At 43.2% G+C, this 27,373-nt stretch overlaps 2 protein-coding genes and 1 pseudogene across 3 annotated transcripts; 2 read left to right on the top strand and 1 right to left on the bottom strand.

Moving 5' to 3' along the window:
- Positions 1-2,478: 2,478 nt before the first annotated feature.
- LOC149984679 (uncharacterized) lies at positions 2,479-3,565 on the bottom strand (annotated as a pseudogene).
- A 2,334-nt stretch (positions 3,566-5,899) lies between these two features.
- On the top strand, positions 5,900-10,203 carry LOC110505387 (claudin-14). The gene is made up of 4 exons (XM_021584574.3): positions 5,900-6,193; positions 7,986-9,209; positions 9,345-9,573; positions 9,687-10,203. The coding sequence occupies exons 2-4, from the start codon at positions 8,976-8,978 to the stop codon at positions 9,965-9,967; spliced, it is 744 nt and encodes a 247-aa protein (XP_021440249.2). The 5' UTR covers positions 5,900-6,193; positions 7,986-8,975; the 3' UTR covers positions 9,968-10,203.
- A 6,274-nt stretch (positions 10,204-16,477) lies between these two features.
- LOC110520378 (high-affinity choline transporter 1-like) lies at positions 16,478-25,271 on the top strand. Of its 2 annotated transcripts, XM_021597658.3 has the most exons (9): positions 16,478-16,802; positions 17,498-17,735; positions 18,721-18,834; positions 18,925-19,080; positions 19,207-19,355; positions 19,486-19,629; positions 19,774-19,927; positions 20,902-21,119; positions 21,481-25,271. In XM_021597658.3, exons 2-9 carry the CDS (start codon positions 17,552-17,554, stop codon positions 22,132-22,134), a joined length of 1,773 nt encoding a protein of 590 aa, XP_021453333.1. In that variant the 5' UTR covers positions 16,478-16,802; positions 17,498-17,551; the 3' UTR covers positions 22,135-25,271. The 2 variants fall into 2 exon arrangements, with proteins under 2 accessions (XP_021453333.1, XP_021453332.1); XM_021597657.3 differs by lacking the exon at positions 16,478-16,802 and having other exon boundaries at positions 17,454-17,735.
- Positions 25,272-27,373: the final 2,102 nt, after the last annotated feature.

The raw sequence follows: 27,373 nt of genomic DNA, 5'->3' as shown, positions 1-27,373 counted from the left end.
CACTGCAAATCTACCAAGACCTGGCCGTCCCTCTAAACTTTCAGCTCATACAAGGAGAAGACTGATCAGAGATGCAGCCAAGAGGCCCATGATCACTCTGGATGAACTGCAGAGATCTACAGCTGAGGTGGGAGACTCTGTCCATAGGACAACAATCAGTCGTATATTGCACAAATCTGGCCTTTATGGAAGAGTGGCAAGAAGAAAGCCATTTCTTAAAGATATCCATAAAAAGTGTTGTTTAAAGTTTGCCACAAGCCACCTGGGAGACACACCAAACATGTGGAAGAAGGTGCTCTGGTCAGATGAAACCAAAATTGAACTTTTTGGCAACAATGCAAGACGTTATGTTTGGCGTAAAAGCAACACAGCTGAACACACCATCCCCACTGTCAAACATGGTGGTGGCAGCATCATGGTTTGGGCCTGCTTTTCTTCAGCAGGGACAGGGAAGATGGTTAAAATTGATGGGAAGATGGATGGAGCCAAATACAGGACCATTCTGGAAGAAAACCTGATGGAGTCTGCAAAAGACCTGAGACTGGGACGGAGATTTGTCTTCCAACAAGACAATGATCCAAAACATAAAGCAAAATCTACAATGGAATGGTTAAAAAATAAACATATCCAGGTGTTAGAATGGCCAAGTCAAAGTCCAGACCTGAATCCAATCGAGAATCTGTGGAAAGAATTGAAAACTGCTGTTCACAAATGCTCTCCATCCAAGCTCACTGAGCTCGAGCTGTTTTGCAAGGAGGAATGGGAACAAATGTCAGTCTCTCGATGTGCAAAACTGATAGAGACATACCCCAAGCGACTTACAGCTGTAATCGCAGCAAAAGGTGGTGCTACAAAGTATTAACTTAAGGGGGCTGAATAATTTTGCACGCCCAATTTTTCAGTTTTTGATTTGTTAAAAAAGTTTGAAATATCCAATAAATGTCGTTCCACTTCATGATTGTGTCCCACTTGTTGTTGATTCTTCACAAAAAATACAGTTTTATATCTTTATGTTTGAAGCCTGAAATGTGGCAAAAGGTCGCAAAGTTCAAGGGGGCCGAATACTTTCGCAAGGCACTGTAAATCAGGGTTAGTTTGACAGCTGGGGTGAAAGAGGAGCGATTACGATAGAGGAAACCAAGTCTAGATTTAACCTTAGCCTGCAGCTTTGATATGTGCTGAGAGAAGGACAGTGTACCGTCTAGCCATACTCCCAAGTACTTGTATGAGGTGACTACCTCAAGCTCTAAACCCTCAGAGGTAGTAACAACACCTGTGGGAAGAGAGGCATTCTTCTTACCAAACCACATTACCTTTGTTTTGGAGGTGTTCAGAACAAGGTTAAGGGTAGAGAAAGCTTGTTGGACACTAAGAAAGAGTATTTAACACAAAATCCGGGGAGGAGCCAGCTGAGTATAAGACTGTATCATCTGCATATAAATGGATGAGAGAGCTTCCTACTGCCTGAGCTATGTTGTTGATGTAAATTGAGAGAGCGTGGGGCCTAGGATTGAGCCTTGGGGTACTTCCTTGGTGACAGGCAGTGGCTGAGACAGCAGATTTTCTGACTTTATACACTGCACTCTTTGAGAGAGGTAGTTAGCAAACCAGGCCAAAGACCCCTCAACAACACCAATACTCCTAAGCCGGCCCACGAGAATGGAATGGTCTACCGTAACAAAATCTTTGGCCAAGTCAATAAAAATAGCAGCACAATAGGCTCTATCCATTATACAGCCTCCAACGTTCTAATTTACCTCCGATCGGGTTGATGACTTCCGGAGCGAGTTATGCTATTGTTTTTATCATTAGCTTACTAGCTATCGTCGATGCATTTCTGACTGAAATAGTTTGCAATGACTATGTTTAAATTACAGCCCCGCGAAGGAGGTGCTAATGAACATCGTTCAGTGCCTCTGTGTTCAGTTTCTTCCAAATGTCATGGTATTGTGAGCTTCCATCGTTTCCCAGTCGATGAAGAGCTCAGAAAAAGGTGGTTGGTGGCAGTACGTCATGACAACTTTGCTGTCACCAAACACACAAAGGTGTGTAGTACACATTTAGTCAAAAGTGACTTTGTTGAGGGAAAACTTGGGGGGCGACAATACCTAAAAAGAGGTGTTGTTCCTACTGTCTTCGCGTGGAACTGGCACATTCAAAAGAGACCTGGTGTTTGGGGAAGATGACTGAAACCTCCTGCTCCGACTGAGGGGGATGAAGAACAAGGTACGCTGCCTATGGACTGTGCCATATCTGATCCGGTCCAGAGCATGGGCCAAGCCAGTGTAAATGTACATGTGTTTATTTGCTAGCAGCAAAATAATAATTTGTTTATCTACGACATGTATCAATCATTTGTGTTGTAGTGAATATCAGTTTGTGTGGAGCTTGTATTGGCTTTAATTAGGCAATGAGTAACAGGGATGGGGGAAAGAAATCAAGTAAACAGAATAACCAGAATGCAAGACTGAATACAATGTTAGAGATGTGTAATTGATTAACTGAACTGTTGAACATTTGCTGAAATACATTTTTTTTAAACAAGTCTATTCTACTGTAGATTTCTTCACAAGAACATCAATACTTATTTTTCATAAAACCACTAAACTTGGCACCCATGCAGGGGATCCATTCAGGTGTGAGAGACACTTCTGCAAGTAATGGTAAAAATAAAAGTGGTCAACCTTCCCTCTTATAGTTTTTGAAACCTGTAGATCTTTATATATCCTTTCAACTAGGATGTCCTCCTGTGTACAGATGACAAAGTCACACCAGCTACAACCTGTGAGAAGGATTTGACCTTGCACCTGCATGAGCAGGCGTAAGCATGAGATCTCTTCAACTTCAGCTCTCCATTCTGTATCTTCAGATAAGGGCAGTCAACATAACTTGGTACATTTGGGCACTTGACCTCTAAGAATCCAAAGTGTGGTCTCACACTGGGATCAAATATGATTCCATCTGGAGAGGATCCTAACCACGGAGCATCTGGGTGCACTACGACGCCACACGGAAAGAAGTTAACATTCTTCAGTGTGCAGTACTCCTGTACAGCTACTGGCTCCATGGCTAGCCCCCTCTTCATATCCATGGTCTGAATACCAGATCCCTATACAGCCACTGGCTCCATGGCTAGCCCCCTCTTCATCTCCATGGTCTGCATACCAGATCCCTTGAACATCCGTTCAGCTAGGTGGTCAGCTGAGGTCTCTCCCCGGACATGGCAAACCTCTTGGAAGCGAGATGATGTTATTCTCATTTTCCTGAGCTGATGCCATTCCGGGCTGCTGCTCTGCTCCCTTGTAGCAACCTTGACTTTGTGTGACATCTCGTAGGTTGTCTCTAATGCCTTGACCTGGAACTGCGCCTGATGGCTAAGGACGTAAGCACACTGGGAAGCCTGAAGCCTGTAGCCATCTAATAGAAGTATTGGTGGATAAGTGACATCGGCAATCTTCACAATTTCACGGGTCTTTGGCTGTGGAAGCTGATAGGACAGAACACTGCCGGCTTACACTGGCCCAAAGGCGGACTCAACCAGGGGCACGTCAGCTGACATTTCCATTGTTATCACAAGAGTGGCAGTAAGTGGAGAAAAGTTGGCATACGTTTCTGAGACGCGGAGAAGGTCCATGTCAGGCATGTATCCATTGAGTGCTTTGTAGAGAGAACTTCTGCAAAACATTTTAAAACCTTACCATCAGGTTGGAGAGATTACTATGACAAAGACTCATGTAACTTTTCCAGAAACAGCACAAGCCCGAAAGTTTTTTTAAAATGAATTAAAATATACAGATTTATAGATTACATGTATATATTTGCCCCCAGTCTTTGTCCCAAATATTTGTCATTATCATCTGGATACAAGAAAATGTTTTCTAAAATGTTTCCATTCTAGGAACCTCCAACTTACCTTATTCCATCAGCACACGAGTTAGTTGGTTTACGGAACTCTATCCCATCAACCGGACCTGGCTTCACACCCTAATTAACAAGGATTTACTGTTACATCGGCTGAATACTTTTCAGGTGCACTTTTTTATGGATATTGATAGACTCACAAGTGTTCTTGGCTTGTGGCAACGCTGTTCTGTGTCTGTGCAGCTGTGAACTGGTGGTGCAGCAGGAATGTTTCATTGAGAGTAGTGCGCTGTCTGGTAAAGAAGGGCTACCAGATGATTGCACACAGCAATTCCTGCAACACAGGAGCAGTGGCTTTGGACCACTCTCACTGGTACGGAGTGCTTTAACACCATCTGTGAAGATAAGTGAAGTGACTGAAGTGAGAAACAAGAATGATGAGGCCCATAAATAACAATAAACATAGTAGTGTCTAGTCTTATTAACTAGGGGCTCATTTAACTATACAGGAATAGATTGTGTCTCAATAACACAATTACCAAACACTGCATCAACAGATCTTAAAAGGTTATTTGGTAAAGTGGGCAATTCTAAATTGGGATTGGGACCCATCATTAATATCTATCTACTGATAAGATTAAACGTTGACACTGTCTCCAACACATTTTGACCATGATGACAGTGTCTCACAGGAGATGTTTAACGGTCCCTAGTAGCTATCTATAACCTTCCCTACTCTCATGCTGTGCAGCTTTTCACTCTTCCTCATGGACCTGTGAACCCCTTTTCATTCTTGCTAGCTGAAGTCTCTGAAGCTGATTTAACAATTCGATGTACAACATTAATATTAACTTGAGGCCTGAAGACACCTAGTAAAAAACTGTGACATAGTGGTAGTAACGTTATATCGTCGATAACAACTAAACTGACCGGAAATTGCCACACCGATAGGAAGTGTGTTTAGAACGTTAGATCATGGAATGTGCATAAGGGCTATATTGCTTAGAATCAAGGGCAATGATGACATCATTGAGGACCTTCAAGGTTGCAGTGACATATCCATAACCTGAGCAGAAACCAGATTGCATACAAGAGAATACTATAGACATCAAGAAAGCCTGTCAGTTGATTATTAACAAGTTTTTTCAACACTTCTGATAAACAGGGCAAAATAGAAACAGTTAGGATACGCCTGATATCCCCCTTTAAATAAAGGACTAACTGTGGCTGCTTTCCAAGCAATGGGAACCTCCCCAGAGAGAAGATGCAGGTTAGAACGGTTGGAGAGAGGCTTGGTGATGATAGGGGCAGCAACCTTAAAGAAGAAAGGGTCTAAACAATATGACCCAGATGTTTTTTTGGGGGTCAAGTTCAAGGAGCTCCAAGTAGCTCCTAGCACCTCGGACTCAGTGACTGCCTGCAGGGAGAAACTTTGTAGCGGGGCAGGTGGAAATAGAGGGAGAAGCGTCGGTGATAGTCACATTAGAAGGGGTGGGAGATAAGGAAATGTAACAGTCAACAAAGAGCTATTTGAAAATGTAATGCTTAAAACCTGCAAATCAAATTGTTTTGGGACAGACTTGGAGACAACCGAGCACTGAAGGTGATCCTTGGTAAAGATTGCCACTCCACCACCTTTGGAAGAACTGTTTTGCCGAAAAAGCTTATAACCAGAAAGGTTAACATCAGTATTCAAAACATTCTTCCTTAACCACGTCTCAGTAATGACCAGCTAAGGCATGATCATTTATAATACTGACATTATATGCTATTGTCTTCTTGAAATAGTCTAAGATTAGATACTGCACTGTCATCAAACATTTTTAATTTTGATCTGTTGTTTACATCTTACTTTTTGTTGTTGACAGATCCCCATATTGACTGGTGAGGAGGAGGAGGAACATGCAGTGTGATGATGCCCTCCCTCTTCCCCTGGGGCAGGAACTATGTTTGCATCTAACCCTGATAGAGCTAAAGTAAGCTACACCAGACCGAGCCACACTGCGTAACATTACTGACAGACAGTTGTCACCTCCCTAACAGGACAATAAGAACACACACATACCCATACACTGCCCCCACTTGGACACTGAAGCAGAGGCAACACTGGTGATAGAGGGAAAGAGAGAGTAAGAGAGAGCAAGCAGACAGAGAGCTGGTCTGGTCTGGGTTATGGCGTGCAGCATTGACAAGCCTGTTAACTATAGAGAGTCATATGAATGCTTTATAACATGGGTCTGTGAATCTGCATAGAACACATAAACATAGACTGCCAGCCACTTCCCGCCTCCTGTAGCATTGGACAGCACCCGGCTGGATATACATGTCACAGGTAAGAGGGAAAGAGGAGGGTGTAGGTGTTGAGTAAATCACTTTGTTGGGGTTCTTATTTTGTAGCTTTGTATTATTTGTGCTACGTGCACGGAAAAATTCAGTTTGAACTCACGTGAGCAGTAGCCAAAAACATGTTCATCTGTTGTTCTATTGTCTGGGTGTCTCCTCCCTTACAGAATCAATCATTAAACACAAAGAGCATTCTGTTCCCAGTGTCCCAGTGAGGAATGGAACTGCTGCGCTTTGATAGAGTATAGAAATAGTATAATGGTGACGGTTTTGTTTCAAGATTGGTGGTAGATTAATGAAAACTGGAAAGGGGAGTAGAAAGTGAAACATCATAGTATTGACGTCAACTTTAATCCCTCTGAATGAGGCAAAGGAGAACTGTAGTAGTCTAAATGATAGGCCTATAAGTATAAAGCAGAATAGCAACGGCATGTGGTTTAGTTCTGAGGTGTTCATTCTATTTTGGATCAGCCATGTCTGGAGCCTGCAGGCCTCCTGTCTGTCACTGTCCAGAGTGTGTGTGTGTGTGTGCGTGTGTGTGTGTGACCCACTGGCAGCAGTAGAATCATATCAGGACTCTGATCCTATATGCAGAAGCTTCCACACATTAACTACACTCTTTGAAAGAAAGGTTCCAAAAGGGTTCTTCAGCTATCCCCAAAGGAGCACCCTTTTGGGGTTCCATGTAGAAAGGAAAGGATTCTACATGGAACCCAAAAAGGTTTTACCTGGAATCCAAAAAGCTTCTACTTGGAACCAAAAGATTCTACCTTGAACCAAAAAGAGTTATTCAAAGGTTTCTACTATGGGGATAGCCGAAGAACTTTAAATTCTAGGTAGCACCTTTTTTTTGTGTCCCGACAACACCCCCTCTCTTCTCCACTTCTTCAGATAATAATGTTTTATTACTTTATGCTTTATGACACAATCAACTTTGCTGTGACATTTAATATTACTGGCATTTGTTGTAAACAACGATAGTGGGTGTGGCAATGTGTGTTATATTGTTCACTAGATCCATGGCCCTCTCCTATCTGCATTATTCAAATCACAATAAAAGTTGTTTTCCAAAGTAAGTTACATAAGATGAAGGAGAGGACAGGGGAAAACAGAGTGAGTGAAAGTCAATGCTTAACTACCCTTGGGTTCCCAATACTTAAACGTCTAAACTATAGTATCTGCACCTCAGAGGCCCTTCCAAGAATCTCAATTTAACGAACTTGCCGTGCAGTATTCATACAAAAGCATATATTAAAATAATTCTGTCCTGTGGTTAAATACAATTACGAGGTACCATATACATATATATATGCCTTTTAGCAGACTCTTTTATCCAAAGCAACTGAGAGTCATGCGTGTATACATTTTACATATTCCTGGTGGTCCCAGGAATCAAACTCACTATCCTAGCATTACAAGCACCATGCTCTACCAGCTGAGCTACATGCAAATGATTTGATGACGCTTGTGACTAAATGACACATCTGTCTGTGAATGAACCACAGTTACCACTTTTGTAGAGTTCTATATTCCAACTGCATGTTACATATTCACAGTGATAAAATTCCAAACAGTATGATTAGCCTGTAATAAAATGAGTTTTATTAAATCCATTATTTATTATGGACCAGCTGAATGCTTCTCATTAAGTCGTTTCAGTGTTTCTAAACAAGGGGTTATAAAAAGGTCTCTCATTCTCATTCAGAAGTTAGTGGTTTGTAACATTCAACTCAGCTGAGTGTTGGTTTCTGTGAATGTTTAATCATGTGTGTTCTCCACAGGGGCAGGGGGACAGTCACAGTCAAAGAGAGACTAGCTGAGCCCAGGGGACTACAATCAACAGGTGGAGCTGAACAAATAAGCTATTGGTCGCAGGCTCAGCCAACAAGACCAGGGACAGAAGCGTCAGTAGAAGGCCCTGTCAGAGAGAACACTATAGAGAGCATGTGGAAGCCACAGCCATTGTAAAAAAAAACAACGCCAGAGACAACAATTGAAGCCTAGCCCCAGAGACTGAAGTCACTGCACAGAGCTCCGGAGACAACACTGAAGCCTAGCCCCAGAGACTGAAGTCACTGCACAGAGCTCCGGAGACAACACTGAAGCCTAGCCCCAGAGACTGAAGTCACTGCACAGAGCTTCGGAGACAACAACTGAAGCCTAGCCCCAGAGACTGAAGTCACTGCATAGAGCTCCGGAGACAACACTGAAGCCTAGCCCCAGAGACTGAAGTCACTGCACAGAGCTCCGGAGACAACACTGAAGCCTAGCCCCAGAGACTGAGGTCACTGCACAGAGCTCCGGAGACAACACTGAAGCCTAGCCCCAGAGACTGAAGTCACTGCATAGAGCTCCGGAGACAACACTGAAGCCTAGCCCCAGAGACTGAAGTCACTGCACAGAGCTCCGGAGACAACACTGAAGCCTAGCCCCAGAGACTGAAGTCACAGCACAGAGCTTCGGAGACAACACTGAAGCCAGTGAATCCACAACCCCTGAGCCCCAAAGAGACCACCACTGCGGGATGACTTCAACACTGTGGCTGACTCTAGACCCACTGGAGTTCCAACTGTTCAGCTGGGGACCAGAGCTAAAGACCAGAATAATAGGATACTAAACTCAAGTCTCAAAGGAATTATTGTGTGGTTGTGTGTGTTGCTCTGTGTGTGTGTGGTTCTGTGTGTGTTGTCTTGGGTGTAGCAGTGCAGTGTGTGAGCTAGTTTTGTTTTAAGTTCTGTGTGTGTAGTTCTCCATCAGCAGATGTTGCAGAAATGGCCAGCATGGTGGTCCAGCTCTTGGGCTTCTTCCTGGGTCTGTTGGGGCTTGTAGTTAGTGTAGTTGCTACGGTGCTCCCCCATTGGCGGCGGACGTTATATGTGGGCTCTAACATCATCACAACCACTGCATACATGAAGGGGCTCTGGATGGAGTGTGTGTGGCACAGCACGGGCATCTACCAGTGTGAAGTACATCGCTCAATGCTGGCTCTGCCACCTGACCTGCAAGTAGGAATGATTGGTTGATTGATTTGTTAATTGATTCATTCATTGAATGGATTAATATGAGCAACAGCCATTATGAAACTAAATTCCTTTCTCCTCCCTCCTCCCTCGACCCTCGACCCTGCTCCCTCCCTCTAGGCAGCGCGGGCGTTGATGGTGCTATCCTGTCTGACCTCCACCCTGGCAGTCCTGGTGTCCTCTACAGGGATGAAGTGTACCCGCTGTGCCCGACACTCCCCCACCAAGCACGTCCTGGCGATCAGTGGAGGGGTCTGCTTCCTGTCTGCAGGCATGCTCTGCCTTATCACTGTCTGCTGGACAACCAATGATGTCATCCTCGACTTCTACAATCCCATCCTACCTGAAGGTACTATTAATTCTATCAGTCCTGCTTTATTTACTTGTATTGTATTAGAACTCAGCTTTTGCTTATAATTGTCTGTTCAGATAAATAACAAGAAATGTTACTATGTGTTGCAGGTATGAAGTATGAGATTGGCATGGCAGTGTATTTGGGCTATGTCTCGGCCTGTCTAAGTCTGATGGGAGGGGCGGTGCTCTGTTGGAACTGTGAGGGGCGGCCCGGGAACGCCCTCCCCCTCCAGCTACCTCGTCGTCACCACCCTCCTCCTCCCCCTGTCTTCAGCACTTTAAACACCCCAGCACCCCCCTACTATCCCCCTGCCGCACTGAATGGCAACCGCACTCCCTCACGCACCTCAGTGTCCAGCAGTGGCTACAGACTCAACGACTATGTCTGAGGGATGGAGTACACACTCAATTATTGCTTCCTAGTGTGGAAGTGGACACACTTAATTATTATGTTTGAATGTGGAATATAATACAGACTGATTGACTATGTCTAAGGGAGGTTCACACTCAATGACTTTCCAGACAACCTCCAGAGAGTGACTGAGGATGAGTGTGTTTTACAGTATTGATGTTGTTCAGGTTGTGTCCTTCTTCTCTGAGGTAAAGTCCACAAGGTAATCCTGTCCTCTTTATCCTGTTGACTTTGTATGTTTACTATAAGAATCCAGAAACACACTTTTGAACATCAACAGCCTTATTCCCTAATACAAAAGGAGCTTCCTTCGAAAAGGCCTTTAGGACAAAGACAGCCTATACCATAATGAGGACAAAGACAGCATACACCATAATGAGGACAAAGACAGCATATACCATAATGAGGACAAAGACAGCATACACCATAATGAGGACAAAGACAGCATATACCATAATGAGGACAAAGACAGCATATACCATAATGAGGACAAAGACAGCATATACCATAATGAAGACAAAGACAGCATATACCATAATGAGGACAAAGACAGCATATACCATAATGAGGACAAAGACAGCATACACCATAATGAGGACAAAGACAGCATACACCATAATGAGGACAAAGATGACATACACCATAATGTTGGACAAAGACAGCATATACCATAATGAGGACAAAGACAGCATACACCATAATGAGGACAAAGACAGCATATACCATAATGAGGACAAAGACAGCATATACCATAATGAGGACAAAGATAGCATATACCATAATGAAGACAAAGACAGCATATACCATAATGAGGACAAAGACAGCATATACCATAATGAGGACAAAGACAGCATATACCATAATGAGGACAAAGACAGCATATACCATAATGAGGACAAAGACAGCATATACCATAATGAGGACAAAGACAGCATACACCATAATGAGGACAAAGACAGCATATACCATAATGAGGACAAAGACAGCATATACCATAATGAGGACAAAGACAGCATACACCATAATGAGGACAAAGACAGCATATACCATAATGAGGACAAAGACAGCATATACCATAATGAGGACAAAGACAGCATATACCATAATGATTACAAAGACAGCATATACCATAATGAGGACAAAGACAGCATACACCATAATGAGGACAAAGATGGCATACACCATAATGTTGGACAAAGACAGCACACACCATAATGAGGACAAAGACAGCATACACCATAATGAGGACAAAGACAGCATATACCATAATGAGGACAAAGACAGCATATACCATAATGAGGACAAAGACAGCATATACCATAATGATTACAAAGACAGCATATACCATAATGAGGACAAAGACAGCATACACCATAATGAGGACAAAGATGGCATACACCATAATGTTGGACAAAGACAGCATACACCATAATGAGGACAAAGACAGCATATACCATAATGAGGACAAAGACAGCATATACCATAATGATAAGCCATATAGGGTTCTTCCATGTGTATTATTATGTGTTCCAGTTTCATAGCTCATAACTTCATGGCTGTTAGATGAACACAAATAGATTTTTAACTGCTCCAATTGTTGTGAAGCACTTCCTGTCTTCTCTATTATTGAATATATGTAAACTGCTTAATACTTCTCCTGTTATCTTAAAATACAAAGTCTCCATGGTGCAACAGACTACAATTGAGCTTAAAGGTGGTAGGATAGGTTACTATTAACTACACTGAAAAAAAATGTAAATGCAACAATTTAAAAGATTTTACAGTTCATAAGGAAATCAGTCATTTTAAATAAATTAATTAGGCCCTTGGGCTCCCGAGTGACGCAGCGGTCTAAGGCACTGCATCTCAGTGCTAGAGGCGTCACTACAGACCCTGGTTCAATTTCAGGCTGTATCACAACCAACCTTGAGCATTCCTTGTTCTTCATGATGCTCTCTGCGCTTTTAATGGACCTCTGAGACTATCACAGTGCAGGTGCATTTATACGGAGACTTGATTACACACAGGTGGATTGTATTTATCATCATTAGTCATTTAGGTCAACATTGGATCATTCAGAGATCCTCACTGAACTTCTGGAGAGAGTTTGCTGCACTGAAAGTAAAGGGGCTGAATAATTTTGCACGCCCAATTTTTCAGTTTTTGATTTGTTAAAAAAGTTTGAAATATCCAATAAATGTCGTTCCACTTCATGATTGTGTCCCACTTCTTGCTGATTCTTCACAAAAAAATACAGTTTTATATCTTTATGTTTGAAGCCTGAAATGTGGCAAAAGGTCGCAAAGTTCAAGGGGGCCGAATACTTTCGCAAGGCACTGTATATAACAGCGGGACGAAACCCAAAAGTTCCAAATTAAGAAAGTACTCAGGAAATAGTAGGAGAGATTCCTCTCAGGAAAACAAGCAACAGTTACAATGACCGACAAAGACAAATGGGAGTATATATACAGTAATAGAGTGGGGATTGGAACCAGGTGTGTGTAATGATGACAAGACAAGTCCAGGATTGATGAGTAAAGGGTATTTGCCAGCAGCAGGTTCGGCAGCAGCTAGAAGGCCGGCGACAGCAAATGCCTGAGCTGGACAAGCGGGGGAGCCAAAGTAAAGGCTGGTGTGACACTGTCAGGTGGATGGATTATCTTGGCAAAGGAGAAATGCTCATTAACAGGGATGTAAACCAATTTGTGCATTTTTGATAAATAAGCTTTTTGTGCATATGGGATCTTTTATTTTAGCTCATGAAAAATGGGACCAACACTTTAGTATATGTACAGTACCAGTCAAAAGTTTTAGAACGTCTACTCAACCAAGGGGTTTTCTTTATTTATTTTACTATTTTCTATATTGTAGAATAATAGTAAAGACATCAAAACTATGAAATAACACATACAGAATTATGTCGCACCCAAAAATGTGTTAAACAAATCAAAATATATTTTATATTTGAGATGTCTCAGCCTCCAGTATTTATGCTGCAATAGTTTGTGTCGGGGGGCTAGGGTCATTCTGTTATATCTGGAGTATTTCTCCTGTCTTATTTGGTGTCCTGTGTGAATCTCTAATTCTCTCTCTCTCCTTTTCTCTCGCTCTCTTTTTCTTTCTTTCTTTTCTTTCTTTCTCTCTGAGGACCTGAGCGCTGGACCATGCCTCAGGACTACCTGGCCTGATGACTCCTTGCTATCCCCAGTCCACTTGGTCGTGCTGCTGCTCCAGTTTCAGCTGTTCTTCTTGCGGCTATGGAACCCTGACCTGTTCACCGGACGTGTTATCTTGTCCCAGACCTGCTGTTTTCAACTCTCTAGAGACAGCAAGAGTGGTAGAGATACTCTGAATGATTGGCTATGAAAAGCCAACTGACATTTACTCCTGAGGTGCTGACCTGTTGCACCCTCTACTACCACTGTGATTATTATTATTTGACCCTGCTGGTCATCTATGAATATTTGAACATCTTGGCCATGTTCTGTTATAATCTCTACCCGGCACAGCCAGAAGAGGACTGGCCACCCCTCATAGCCTGGTTCCTCTCTAGGTTTCTTTCTAGGTTCCGGCCTTCCTAGGGTGTTTTTCCTAGCCACTGTGCTTCTACAGTACACCTGCATTACTTGCTGTTTGGGGTTTTAGGCTGGGTTTCTGTACAGCACTTTGTGACATCAGCTGATGTAAGAAGGGCTCTATAAATACATTTGATTGATTGATTCTTCAAATTGCCACACTTTGACTTGATGACAGCTTTGCACACTCTTGGCATTCTCTCAACCAGCTTCATCTGGAATGCTTTTCCAAAAGTCTTGAAGGAGTTCCCACATATGCAAGCAGTTGTTGGCTGCTTTTCCTTCACTCTGAGGTCTGACTCATCCCAAACCATCTCAATTTGTTTGAGGTTGGGGGATTGTGGAGGCCAGGTCATCTGATGCAGCACTCCATCACTCTCCTTCTTGATAAAATAGCGTCTGGAGGTTTGTTGTCCTGGTGAAAAACAAATGATAGTCCCACATGGGATGGCATATCGCTGCAGAATGCTTGTGGTAGCCATGCTGGAATTCTAAATAAATCACAGAGAGTGTCACCCGCAAAGCCCCCCCACACCATAACACCTCCTCCTCCATGCTTTACGGATGTAACAGTATAACTTTAGACCGTCCCCTCGCCCATACCCGGGCGCGAACCAGGGACCCTCTGCACACATCAACAACAGTCACCCACGAAGCATCGTTACCCATCGCTCCACAAAAGCCGCGGCCCTTGCAGAGCAAGGGGAACTACTACTTCAAGGTCTCAGAGCAAGTGACGTCACTGATTGAAACGCTACTTAGCGCGCACCACTGCTAACTAAGCTAGCCATTTCACATCTGTTACACGGAGATCATCTGTTCACCCACACCGCGTCTCACAAAGACACAGCGGTAGGAACCAAAAATCTCCAATTTGGACTCCAGACCAAATTACAAATTTCTTGGCCCAAGCAAGTCTCTTCTTCTTATTGGTGTCCTTTAGTTGTGGTTTCTTTGCAGCAATTCGACCATGAAGGCCTGATTCACACAGTCTCCTCTGAACAGCTGATGTTGAGATGTGTCTGTTACTTGAGCTCTGTGAAGCATTTATTTGGGGTAGAATTTCTGAGGCTGGTAACTCTAATGAACTTATCCTCTGCAGCAAAGGAAACTCTGGGTCTTATATTCCTGTAGCGGTCCTCATGAGAGACAGTTTCATCATAGCACTTGATGGTTTTTACAACTGCACTTGAAGAGACTTTCAAAGTTCTTGAAATGTTCCGTATTGACTGACCTTAATGTCTTAAAGTAATGATGGACTGTCAGTTCTCTTTGCTTATTTGAGCTGCTCTTGCAATAATATGGACTTTTGCCAAATAGGGCTATTTTCTAACCTGTCACAACACAACTGATTGGCTCAAATGCATTAAAAAGGAAAGAAATTCCACAAATTAACTTTTAACAGGGCACACCTGTTAATTGAAATGCATTCCAGGTGACTACCTCATTAAGCTGGTTGAGAGAATGCCAAGAGTGTGCAAAGCTGTCATCAAGGCCTTTAAAGGGTGGCTATTTGAAGAATCTCACATATTTAAATATATTTTGATTTAAAAAAAAATTGGTTACCACATGATTCCATATGTGTTATTTCATAGTTTCGATGTCTTCGCTATTAAAGAAAAACCCTTGAATGAGTAGGTGTTGTTCTAAAACTTTTGACCGGTAGTGTACAGTAGCCTACTGGGCCAAAGCACAAAAACGTATCGGAAATGTGATCTGTGCAAGGAATAAGAAGACCACATGGTGGCGCCAGCAGCCTATCTAGAAAGTGAGTGGCGTCGGCTTCTCATTGTCTGGCTCATACCAAACTTGTGCTGAATGAAACAGACAAGTAGTCAAAGCTGTGAGCTTAGAAAGTACTTTTATTTATACATTGACTATGAATGAAAAGGTTCCTAGAATATCCAACAAGTGTGTCCAATCCCCATCTCAATAAGTCCAAGTCAAAGTCCCTTTAAATTTAAGTTTTTTAAATTGTGACTGGTTTTCAGTAAAGGCTGGATTTTATAATGTTCACACTGCGTTTCGTTCTATCATTGTGATTTATTCTACCTGCGCTATTAGCCGCGCCAGGCGCGTGGACATGTTTATGAGTTGTTAATGTATTCTGAAGCTATGGTTTCTCTCTCTAGCAGTCTGTCAACATAAAGCACGGCCAATGAGTCGGAGCTATCCGCAAAACAGAAAGTCAGCTAGCCTATTTATTAAATTGGTCAACATGTTCAGTCTTAATATAGAAATGAAAATACCTTTCCAATCATCGATGCAAAAAGAGGTCCATTGCTCTTTGAAATTAGACAATGCCTTTATGAAATGTGGACTTTAATAGTATTATTGTACTTGCATTAAGTAAGTTGCTTGAACAGACAGAAAACTGATAGATTGGATGGAAACGCCCTCAAACGCCCGCGCCTGTTTCCAAATTTCAGCACCATGGATAGCAACAGCAATCGCGACATTCTCCTCCAAATCCTTTACTGAGAAATGGCTAGCTGCCTATCCCGTATACACACTGTGGCAATAACGAACCGCACACAGAGCTACTCACTGCACACGAAATTAGCCCAATGTTGGTGTAGGTGTATTTCCTAATTTATGTATTTTTAACATGTTACAATCTGACTGATTATCGTTCCCGTTGGGCCCATGGCTATAATGTCAGACGTTATCCTGCATAGGATGGCCCATGTTTCACCAGATAAATAAATAATATAATTGTTATACGCCAACACTGGATGTAGCAAGACAGAGGCCGTCTATCGGACATTCTAACCGCCCACTGTCTCAATATTCTCACGCGTAAAAAGTATAGTGCTTCCATTTCGCCTCGATTGGCACCTATGTGAACGTCAATCACCGCTAAATGAAACCTGGTGAGTTAACTGGGCCCATTCCAACCGGGTGTTTTATAAGACATCTTTCCCCTGGGTGTGCGTCATGCCATTCCCAATAATATGCTATTTCTGTCCTTTCCTGATCCTCGTCTACACAACCTGTCAACCTTATTGATAAACAACCCCCCACCCCCTTTCCCTTTCAAGTCTTTCACAAACTCGGACCCCCCCACCCCCCACCCCTCTTTCTCTCAGCCCCCAAACTGTGTATAAACCACACCGGGGAATTACGCACGGGTGGCGTGGATTACGTTGAGTTGTAACATTTTTCCTTCTCTGGAAAGCCAGTTGGATGCGCTTTTAGAACCACCGGCCGACGTACATTGAAGAGACATCTCTAAAGGTAGGAGAAAACCCCTCTGTGCCCTGGATGGGGCACTACCTCGTTCTCCAAACAGTTGTCTTTACATGTCTTTTGTTTCAGATGGTTTGTTAATTAACTGTAGCCAAACTATGTCGACTCAGATTTCATTAAGTTACAGTAGAATAGCCATGAGCTGAAGTGCAGGTGTATGTGAAAGAGTGGCGGATCTTTGAAAGAAAGTCGATGTTACTGCTTTAGCAGCTCCCGAAAACCCTGCCTTCAGCAGGAATTATACCTGAAAGTGCTTCTTTGATTTTGTTGATGTGACAGAGAGAGAGACCCATCGGTTAGAATGTCTGGGATCTCTGCACTATATTATTATGTCTGGGCGCGCGCTCCGGGATGCGTTATCCGTATTTTACGCACATATCAAACCTTATTGTTTAACCCATAATCATTATTGGGTGTATTATGTACATGGTCAACTTGTTGTAAATCAAACAGTTCACAAAATCTTCAACAAGGGAGTATAAAAAGAGAGAGAGCCCACATGTCAAATATTATTGGAAGCCTATACAATTTTAAATTATTATTAATCAGCCAATGAAGCAATAACACATTTAAAGCTGCTTGTTTTAAGAAGATACACGATTGATTGTGGATCTGATGACTAGGCTTCTTCACAGGGAGTGGCTAGGTGGCTTCTGTTCTTCTCCTCTCCATCCCTGGCACAGGTCTCAATGAAAAGCCGTTACTCGCACAGAGACTAATCACGGCAGTGGAAGAGGATGGCCGTCCACGCAGAGGGGATCGTGGCTATAGTGATCTTCTACTTGCTGATTCTGGGCGTGGGGATATGGGCCGCGTGGAAGAACAAGAACTCAGGGGTGTCAGAGGGCCAGGACCGCAGTGAAACCATCATGGTGGGCGGGAGGGACATTGGGTTGTTTGTCGGTGGATTCACTATGACGGGTGAGTTGTGACCTGGTTCAACTGCCTGGAGAGGCTGGGTTGCGGCATTGGGCTAATTCAGTTTTGAATTGAAAATATCCCATTGTTGTCTATAAGGTTGTTTTGAAATCATGTATAAAATACTCTTCTTGCTAAATTGACTGAAATAAAAAGTGAATTTACCCCAGCCCTGTTGTTGGAGAGGCATATAGTACGTTGTTTGTCAACTTTAGATGGGGGAATTTAAATCAGTCATGTTCCTCACATGACGGAATGACAACTGACGTATAAAGACAGATGCCGCTGACTATTTTTCCAGGGCTCAGTCAGATCAGCACCGGACTGGTTTTACCCACGCTCCCAATAGGCACTGGCAAAAAACAAATACCTACACGTCAACGACGGCAGCTGGTTCTATCGAATTGGAGAACACAATATATTGACAGGCTATTTTAAATCCCCCTAGCATCATTGGCAGAATTAAGGCAGAATTAAAGCCCTGTTTTTGATGAGAGCAACATTAATTGACGGAAGAGTTCATTAAAGACCCAGAGCGTTTTCTAATGTCTTTGATGCTATTTTAATAACAGACCCTGGAGTTACGGGCTTTTTTAGGAGCGAAAAGTAATCAATTATTTATTTTCCGCGAGTTAGAGAAATGCTCATGAAAATAATTGTAATTGATCTACGTGAACTTTTTGATATTAACTCAGCATTTTATATTAATTCGATCTATTATCAAGGCATAACATCTAGATTATTAACGCTCTGTGATGTATTGACTAAATATAAAACGTTACCAATATACCAAATGTTATCAATATATTTGATTGTAAGACATTGATTGTACAATTTATTCGTACGTCGTGGCTCTAAAATGAAGTCTATGGAAAACATGACTTTATAAAGACAATTCAACCATTTCATATGTTTAGTTTGTGTGTGCAAGGCTAAATACTGTGTGTTACATATTTGTATCTTGAACTGTGATGAACCTCTCCTTCAGCTACATGGGTGGGCGGCGGCTACATCAACGGGACCGCGGAGTATGTCTACCTGCCTGACTTCGGCCTGGCCTGGGCACAGGCTCCCTTCGGATACGCCCTCAGTCTGGTAGTAGGTAAGAACATGATAAATTCATGTTCAACACTTTCTGTCTTCTACTTTAGTGACCGAAGTTCCTTAATGATGTGTCTCTCTCGTGCTCCAGGTGGCCTGTTCTTCGCCAAGCCCATGCGCTCCCGGGGATACGTCACCATGCTGGACCCGTTCCAGCAGATATACGGGAAGCGTATGGGGGGGCTGCTCTTCATTCCGGCGCTTATGGGGGAGATTTTCTGGTCCGCTGCCATCTTGTCAGCGCTGGGTAGGCCACAGTCTGAGAGTCAGGGTTGTGCACAATTCAATTTCAACATCATCAATTCAAATGAAAAATCTTCATGGAAAATGGCAGCTGACTGTGTATGTGTGTATGTCCATGTGTTTTGTCTAGGGGCTACTCTGAGTGTGATCGTGGACATTGACATCAACATGTCAGTGGTGATCTCAGCCCTAATAGCTATCTTCTACACCCTGGTGGGAGGGCTGTATTCTGTAGCCTACACTGACGTGGTCCAACTCTTCTGTATCTTCCTGGGACTGGTGAGTCCAACAGCACTGGAATTTGCCTGGAAAAATGTACCTGATTTGCCATGCTCCACAAACCGGAAGAAAGGCAATTCACATTTATTTCATCTCTGTCTTTCTCTTGCTGTCTGTCTGTCTCTCTCAGTGGGTCAGTGTGCCATTTGCTCTGTCCAACCCAGCCGTGTCAAGCATCAGTGTGACAGCTAAAGAGGCTGTGTACCAGACACCCTGGTTGGGTAAGATAGACTCAGCAGACACCTGGATGTGGATCGACAACTTCTGTCTTCTGGTATGTCATCAGTCATTATAATTTTCAGCAAATTGTATTGACTATAATGTAATTATGGTTAGGTTTGGAGTATGTATTCACTATAAAGCTGTGTGTTGGTTTGTTTTGTATTGTGTGTATTGACTGTGGTGTTTCTGTCCCTAGATGTTGGGGGGGATTCCGTGGCAGGTGTATTTTCAACGGGTTCTCTCTGCCTCTTCAGCTACCTACGCCCAGGTACTGTCCTTTATCGCTGCCGCAGGCTGCCTGGTCATGGCTGTCCCCTCCGTTCTCATAGGAGCTATAGGAGCCTCCACAGGTACACACACACACACACACACACACACACACACACACACACACACACACACACACGCACACACACACACACACACACACACACACACACACACACACACAGTCACACACACAGTCACACACACACACACACACACACACACACACACACACACACACACACACACACACACACACACACACACACACACACACACACACACACACACACACACAGTCATGCACACACAAACACACACACAAACACTTCCTCATTGAGTTAATGAATGCACACATTATTTATGAAAGGAAAGTATGATACAAAAACACATCATTCTCTACTAGTTTGTCCCCACAATGTAACTCAGCTCAGATGTATAAACCAACAGGCAGGATACAGTGGGATATAAACAACACCAGACTGCTCCTGTCATACAGCACGGAGAATAATTCATTAGGAGATGTGACTTCTGTGAATATTACATCAGAAGGAAGACTAATTAATTAGGTTGATCTGAAGATTCTTCATCAAAGTCATCGTTAATTGACAGCTGTTTGTTGAGGTCCAGAGGAGAGAGGGAAAGGGAAAGGGGGAGGGGGAGAGAGAGAGAGAAAGAGAGAGCGCAAAAGAGATAGAGAGCGAGTGAGAGGCAGACTGAGGGTATGACTGAGAGTAGGTGTCACGGACGAGTGAGGAGACGGGGAAGGGGAGAGTGGAAGAATGGAGGGGGAGATAAGGTACTCAGTTATGTTCTGATGGACTGATGATTTATTTCTCTGTGGAGAGACACACAGTCCCTGTCATCGCTGATTAAATGTTTACAATAGTGTCTTAATATGGCTTCTAAACTAGAGATATTACCTAACAGCCAGATTCAAACACATATGCAGTACCGATTTGAGTACCCCTGGACATATACCTTTTAGAAAGCCTGCCCATATACATTTTGGTCTAAAAGTATGTAAACTACTAGCTGTGACTGTTGTCTTCCCTAGACTGGAACCAGACTACATATGGGGCAATTCCTCCCAAAGAGAAAGACCAATCAGATATGATCCTGCCCATCGTGCTGCAGCACTTGTGCCCACCCTGGATCTCCTTCTTTGGCCTGGGAGCGGTGTCTGCCGCTGTGATGTCATCAGCTGACTCCTCCATTCTATCGGCCAGTTCCATGTTCGCCAGAAACATCTACCAGCTGGCCTTCAGACAGTCTGTGAGTTCACACACCACACACAGATGCAAAAAATCAACACCAAAGTGCTGTTTCTGTTTCTGAATATAATGCTTTTTCAGCAAATAATTCAGTCATAAAGATTCCAGGAAGTTTTTGTCCAGTGCTGGGGCCTTCTGTGAATAAGTCACAGCCAGATATTCAAACCTAATTATTCAATATGCAGGTTTGTGTCACAAACTAATATCTAACAGAAATTACACTGTTTTATGAAACATTTTCATGTAGGTTATTTGTACATTAAACAGAAGAGGGATTAACGAAAATAGAAATGTTCATAAAATAGAAAAACTGAAACAGGCTTTTCCCTCCTTCCCTTCTCCTTCTCCTTCCTCCCCAATAGGCGACAGACCGTGAGATTGTGTGGGTGATGCGTATCACCATCTTTGTGTTCGGCGCTCTTGCCACCGCCATGGCGTTGCTAACGGGGACCGTGTATGGCCTGTGGTACCTGAGCTCCGACCTGGTGTATGTTATCATCTTCCCCCAGCTGCTCAGCGTGCTCTTCATCAAGGGAACCAACACATACGGCTCGGTGGCCGGCTATGTCTTTGGTCTGCTGCTGCGTATCGGGGGAGGAGAACCCTACCTCAAACTACCCCCTTTTATCTACTACCCCGGCTGGGTGCAACAGGAGAAGATCCACCACCTGACTGGAGACGTGGAGTACTTCATCCAGCAACGCTTCCCCTTTAAAACGGTCTCCATGCTGGCCTCCTTCCTGGGTAACGTGGCCTTCTCCTACCTGCTCAAGTACCTGTTTGAGTCTGGGACTCTGTCTCATAAGTATGACTTCATGGATGCTGTGGTGTCCAAACACAGTAAGGAGATCATGGACAAGACCACGCTGGTTAGTAGTGACAACATCATCCTGTCGGAGATGGCGCCGGTCAAAACGCACCTCAGCAACTCACTGGCGGGGACATTTACGAACACAGAGGCTCTCAGTGACGATGAGGAGTCCAGCCCTGAGTCCTTAAACAACCACCATGAGTAGAGACCAGGAAGTAGAGACCAGGACCAGGACCAAGACCCAGAGCCAGACCTGGACCCAGAACCAAGTAGAGCCAAGGTCAGGGGTGGCCAGCCCTCCTGGAGAGATACCATCCTGCAGATCTTTGCTCCTGCTCTAACATACCTGATGCTATTAATCAGCTGCTCAACAGGATCTTGAACAGCTTAACCAGGTGTGCTATAGTAGGGCTGGAGAAAAAGCCTGCATACCCAATAGCTCTCCAACAGAAGGGTTAGCCAGCCCTGATATGGAGCCTTTAACTGAGACCCAGAGAAGGTCTGTCTAGCATCCAACCCCCTTGTGTTCTCATCATATCAACCACTGACTGACTCTCTAAATCAAACACCACCGCCATCTTAGTTTTCTGTTTTCAGTGCCTGGTCATGGCTGTCCCCTCCGTCCTCATAGGAGCTATAGGAGGCTCCACAGGTACACACACACACACACACACACACACACACACACACACACACACACACACACACACACACACACACACACACACACACACACACACACACACACACACACACACACACACACACACACACACACACACACACAAACACTTCTGCATTGAGTTAATTAAACATTACAAGACGTTTTGTTCAAATATCCATGAATGCACACATTATTTACTAAAGAAAAGTATGATAAAAAAAACACATCATTCTCTATTAGTTTGTTCCCACAATGTAACTCAGCTCAGATGTATAAACCCACTGGCAGGATACAGTGGGATATAAACAACACCAGACTGCTCCTGTCATACAGCACGGAGAAGAATTCATTAGGAGATGTGACTTCTGTGAATATTACATCAGAAGGAAGACTAATTAATTAGGTTGATCTGAAGATTCTTCATCAAAGTCATCGTTAATCGACAGCTGTTTGTTGAGGTCCAGAGGAGAGAGGGAAAGGGTCTATCTAGCCATCCAACCCTCTCGTGTTCGCATCATATCAACCACTGTCTGACTCTCTGTAAAGCGAACACCACCGCCATTGTAGTTTTCTGTTGTCAGTGCTGCTACAGTAAATTGAGTTAATGTAAAGGTAAGGTAACTGATCTTGGTTAACCCAGAATTTAAATCCTACGTAATTTCAGCTGCGTGGTTATGTGTTAGAAATGGAACATTTTCAGTTTGCAAAGCCAAAGCACACATGCGAAGCAGTAGAAGCGAAGCAGTTTAAGCACCGCCTTTTCCCAATCCTGATACATTCAAATAACCAGTGACGAAAACCCAAACACTGGAACTACTGCTGCTTGTTGTCCAATGCATCCAATCCCTTCACAAAAGATGATATGGTTTACGAGCAGATATCTGTCCACAAGAGTTTACAGATAACTGTCTGTCTGTCTCTCTCACTAGGGAGGTCTGAGAGGGACGCCAGCCCAGAGGGTGATGAGAATAGTGCAATATTTAAGTGTGTGTGTGTTTGTGTGTTTGTGCGTTTGTGTGTGTTCGTAAAAATGTACTTATAATTAATTTACTAATAGAGCAATAATGATTTTAGAGTCCATGCTGTACATAGATCTAGATATGAATATCAGTCATTCAAAACCGTTGATTGTTTTTTAATTATTGAGAACAAATAGATTTCAAGCTATTTTTAAATTGTGCGCTCTTAATCCAATTTACACACAATCACCAGGTACAGGTTAAAATATTCAGTACTAACATTATTTTCATAGTAACTGGATTTGAACAGGGTTGAAAAGCCAAACCCAAATTCTGTTCCATGTTGTGCATGTGCCAAAATCCTCCTCTCTGCAGGTGTAGAAGTTTAATACTGTGCTATTGTGTTGGAGGGGAACGCTTGCTTTATTTCACAGTCTTATATCAGATTATAAGGGCCAGGTTTTACTCAATATGTGTTAGTAATATAGGTGAACAAGCCTTTAATGCTTTATTAATGGGTGTACTGGTTGAAATTGGACCTGGCTGTGGCTTTAGGTAGTCCATCTGCTTCCCAAAATTACACCCTATTACCTATGTAGTGCACTACTTTTGGCCAGAGCCACATACGTTTGGGTAGTGTAGTGTATACAGGGAATAAGGTGCCATTTGAGAGTTGCCCCATGATGGTTTATTCCCCTCTAAACTGTCATTGACTGCAGAGCGGCAGCAGAGCGGCAGGGGGGCTTGTGGAGGCTGAGTTGTGATTTCCCCTCCAGGGATTGTATCAATAACCCGTTGGCACGATCAATTAAATTCTGCTCTGTCCACTCTGTCCATCTGCCCTGAGGACATTTGATTAGTGTTTTTTGCTGGTTATGAGCTGAGACAGGAAAATAACAGCATTAGTTGTTTTGGTGTCAGTGGTTGTAGTGATTGGAAGCAGAGCTGGTCCTATGCTGAGTGAATTAGCTACCTATCTGTTATCACAGTTATTACAGTTTGATGGGTGAACACTGAGGAAGGTCTGTTGACCAAAACGTTGGTCAGAGAAAACAGATTTGAGATTGTGATGGAAATTGCAGTTGTTATTTGATGTTGTAGGGTATTTCTGTTCTCTGGTTGACTCCTCCCACTGTATTTCTGTTCTCTGGTTGACTCCTCCCACTGTATTTGCTGGTAAGGTCTGCTGGTGTTTACAGTCTTAAGTTATAGTTTGAATCTGTTTGAATCTGTTGAATTATGCCCTTAATATGGGTCGTTTTGGGAGTATTGGGAGCTGGTCTGATGCTGGCCTGATGCTATATTCTAAGTGTCAGAGTGGAATTGTGTGTCCAGGCAATCTGTACAAAATGTGAATGTAAAGTCTCCTCTCCTTCACCAAGGAGACGACTCTGTGCTGTTTTATCTTCTATCACTGGAAAATATATCATTGTTTAAACTAAAGAATAAGAAACATAATCATGTCAGTTGCTCGGCTGGCTGTACTAAATGTGCTTCTATGTTGTAAATGGAAATGTATATTTTTGTGTGATACATGTATATACCAACAAAGTCAGCATATGAACAAATGGATCATACTTTTTAATGCAACGTTAGAAATGATTTATCCTTTTGGTGAGGAGAAATAAAAGCTAAGAATTTATTTATTACTTATGCAGTGTCCATAACAATTATGGTGATGAATATGTGAGGTAAATAAATTATATTATTTAGCATATTGATCATTTGTCTTTCATTCGTGTTATATATTACATACAGTGCATTTGGAAAGTATTCAGACCCCTTGTCTTTTTCCACATTTTGTTACATTACAGCGTTATTCTAAAATGGATAAAATATTTTTTTTCAATCTACACATAATACCCTATAATGACAAAGCAAAAACAAAAACGTAAATATTACATTTACATAAGTATTCAGACCCTTTACTCAGTACTTTGTTGATGCACCGTTGGCAGTGATTACAGCCTCGAGTCTTCTTGGGAATGGCGCTACAAGTTTTGCACACCTGTATTTGGGGAGTTTCTCCCATTCTTCTCTGCAGATCCTCTCAAGCTCTGTCAGGTTGGATGGGGAGCGTCGCTGAATAGCTATTTTCAGGTCTCTCCAGAGATGTTCGATCGGGTTCAAGCCCAGGCTTTGGCTGGGCCACTCGGGGACATTCAGAGACTTGTCCCAAAGCCACTCCTGCGTTATCTTGGCTGTTGTTAGGGTGTTGTCCTGTTGGAAGGTGAACCTTCGCCCCAGTCTGAGGTCCTGAGCGCTCTGGAGCAGGTTTTCATCAAGGATCTCTCTATAATTTTCTCCGTTCATCTTTTCCTCGATCCTGACAAGTCTCTCAGTCCCTGTCGCTGAAAAACATCCCCACAGAATGATGCTGCCACCACCATGCTTGCTCCAGACGTGACTCTTGGCATTCAGGCCAAAGAGTTTAATCTTGGTTTCATCAGACCAGAGAATCTTGTTTCTCATGGTCGGAAAGTCCTTTAGTTGCCTTTTGGCAAACTCCAAGCGGGCTGTCATGTGCCTCTTACTGAGGAGTGGCTTCCGTCTGACCACTCTACCATAAAGGTCTGATTGGTGGAGTGCTCCAGAGATGGTTGTCCTTCTGGAATGTTCTCCCATCTCCACAGAGGAACTCTGGACCTCAGTCAGAGTGACCATTTGGGTTCTTGTGTAGATTGTTGAGGAACATTTTTACTTAATCAATTTTAGAATAAGGATATAACATAACAAAATGTGGAAAAAACTCAATGGGTCTGAATACTTTCCGGATGCACTATATAATCAGTGTCGTGAGAGCTTTATCTGTACACAGCTAGTATAAAGAGAGTACTGACCGGCTGTTTCAATAGCTCTGGGTAGCGCAACGCGGTAAGCGAGACTGACTAACAATTTGATGCCCCATGGTCTTCCCTTTTCTCTCTAAACTATCTATTCAGCTCCAGTGAGTTATTTTTATTTATAAGTTCCCTACCTCAGTGATCTCCGTTCAGGGCATCAAACCCACCCTTTTAGTGAACAGTGAAAAGACAGACATACCTCAATCTGATTTCTCTGCTGATATGCCAATATACTGAGTGTGTGTGTGTGTGTGTGTGTGTGTGTGTGTGTGTGTGTGTTGGCAGGTTTGACAGCAGTGATGGTTATTGATTGATGCCTCTCTCCAGATCCCCAGATGAAACACTCTACTGGTCAATCACACACACATCTGACAGCCTGCCAAACACACACACGCACACACGCACACACGCACACGCTCACACACAAACACACTCGACAGCCTACTGTGATGCCAAACCAGACCATAAAGTACACTGACACACCTGACCTGGTCTGAATACAAGACCTCCTCCCATGCCCTGCCCTGTCTGACTCCTGATCCAGTTGGCTCATTCATTTCATGAACCTTAGTTGGAGTGTGAAATAGAGACAGACTGTGTGTTTGTTCTCCCCGCCACCCCTGGATCATGAAGTCATCACAGAGGACTGGGAAACTCAAAGTCGCTCCTTTCCGTCAGGACAATTAAACATAGAGATGGTGGGTGGTGAGTGTGTCTGATGGTGTGTGCATATGTTGGTCTCAATGTAATGCTGGTGTTTGGGAAATACTGATAAACATTGGACTCCACTGCTCTTTTACATACCCTTCAGGCTAACATCCCAATGGTATCACTCACGCCTATGCATGCACCAAATGGACTAACACAATGGAATAACATTGGATATACATGCCATTATTCATTATAAATAATGTCATTATATCATTATCATCAACATGAGTGTTAGTGTAAGTGTCGGAACAAGCTCTTTTGAGAAAT

Source organism: Oncorhynchus mykiss, chromosome 3 (genome assembly GCF_057628025.1).
Source record: "Oncorhynchus mykiss isolate SJ-2025 chromosome 3, ASM5762802v1, whole genome shotgun sequence".
Classification (NCBI taxonomy): Eukaryota; Metazoa; Chordata; class Actinopteri; order Salmoniformes; family Salmonidae; genus Oncorhynchus; species Oncorhynchus mykiss.
The sequence above is the reverse complement of the archived record's forward strand: the minus strand, read 5'-3'. Positions and strand labels throughout refer to the sequence as shown.

Bases quoted from the DNA above. Each gene is read 5' to 3' on its own strand.
- LOC110505387 (XM_021584574.3), top strand. From the start codon at position 8,976: ATGGCCAGCATGGTGGTCCAGCTCTTGGGCTTCTTCCTGGGTCTGTTG. The intron at 9,210-9,344 runs GTAGGAATGATT...CCCTCCCTCTAG, and splicing joins CTCTGCCACCTGACCTGCAA to GCAGCGCGGGCGTTGATGGT. The intron at 9,574-9,686 runs GTACTATTAATT...TATGTGTTGCAG, and splicing joins CAATCCCATCCTACCTGAAG to GTATGAAGTATGAGATTGGC.
- LOC110520378 (XM_021597658.3), top strand. From the start codon at position 17,552: ATGGCCGTCCACGCAGAGGGGATCGTGGCTATAGTGATCTTCTACTTG. The intron at 19,081-19,206 runs GTAGGCCACAGT...TGTTTTGTCTAG, and splicing joins TGCCATCTTGTCAGCGCTGG to GGGCTACTCTGAGTGTGATC. The intron at 19,928-20,901 runs GTACACACACAC...TGTCTTCCCTAG, and splicing joins AGCTATAGGAGCCTCCACAG to ACTGGAACCAGACTACATAT.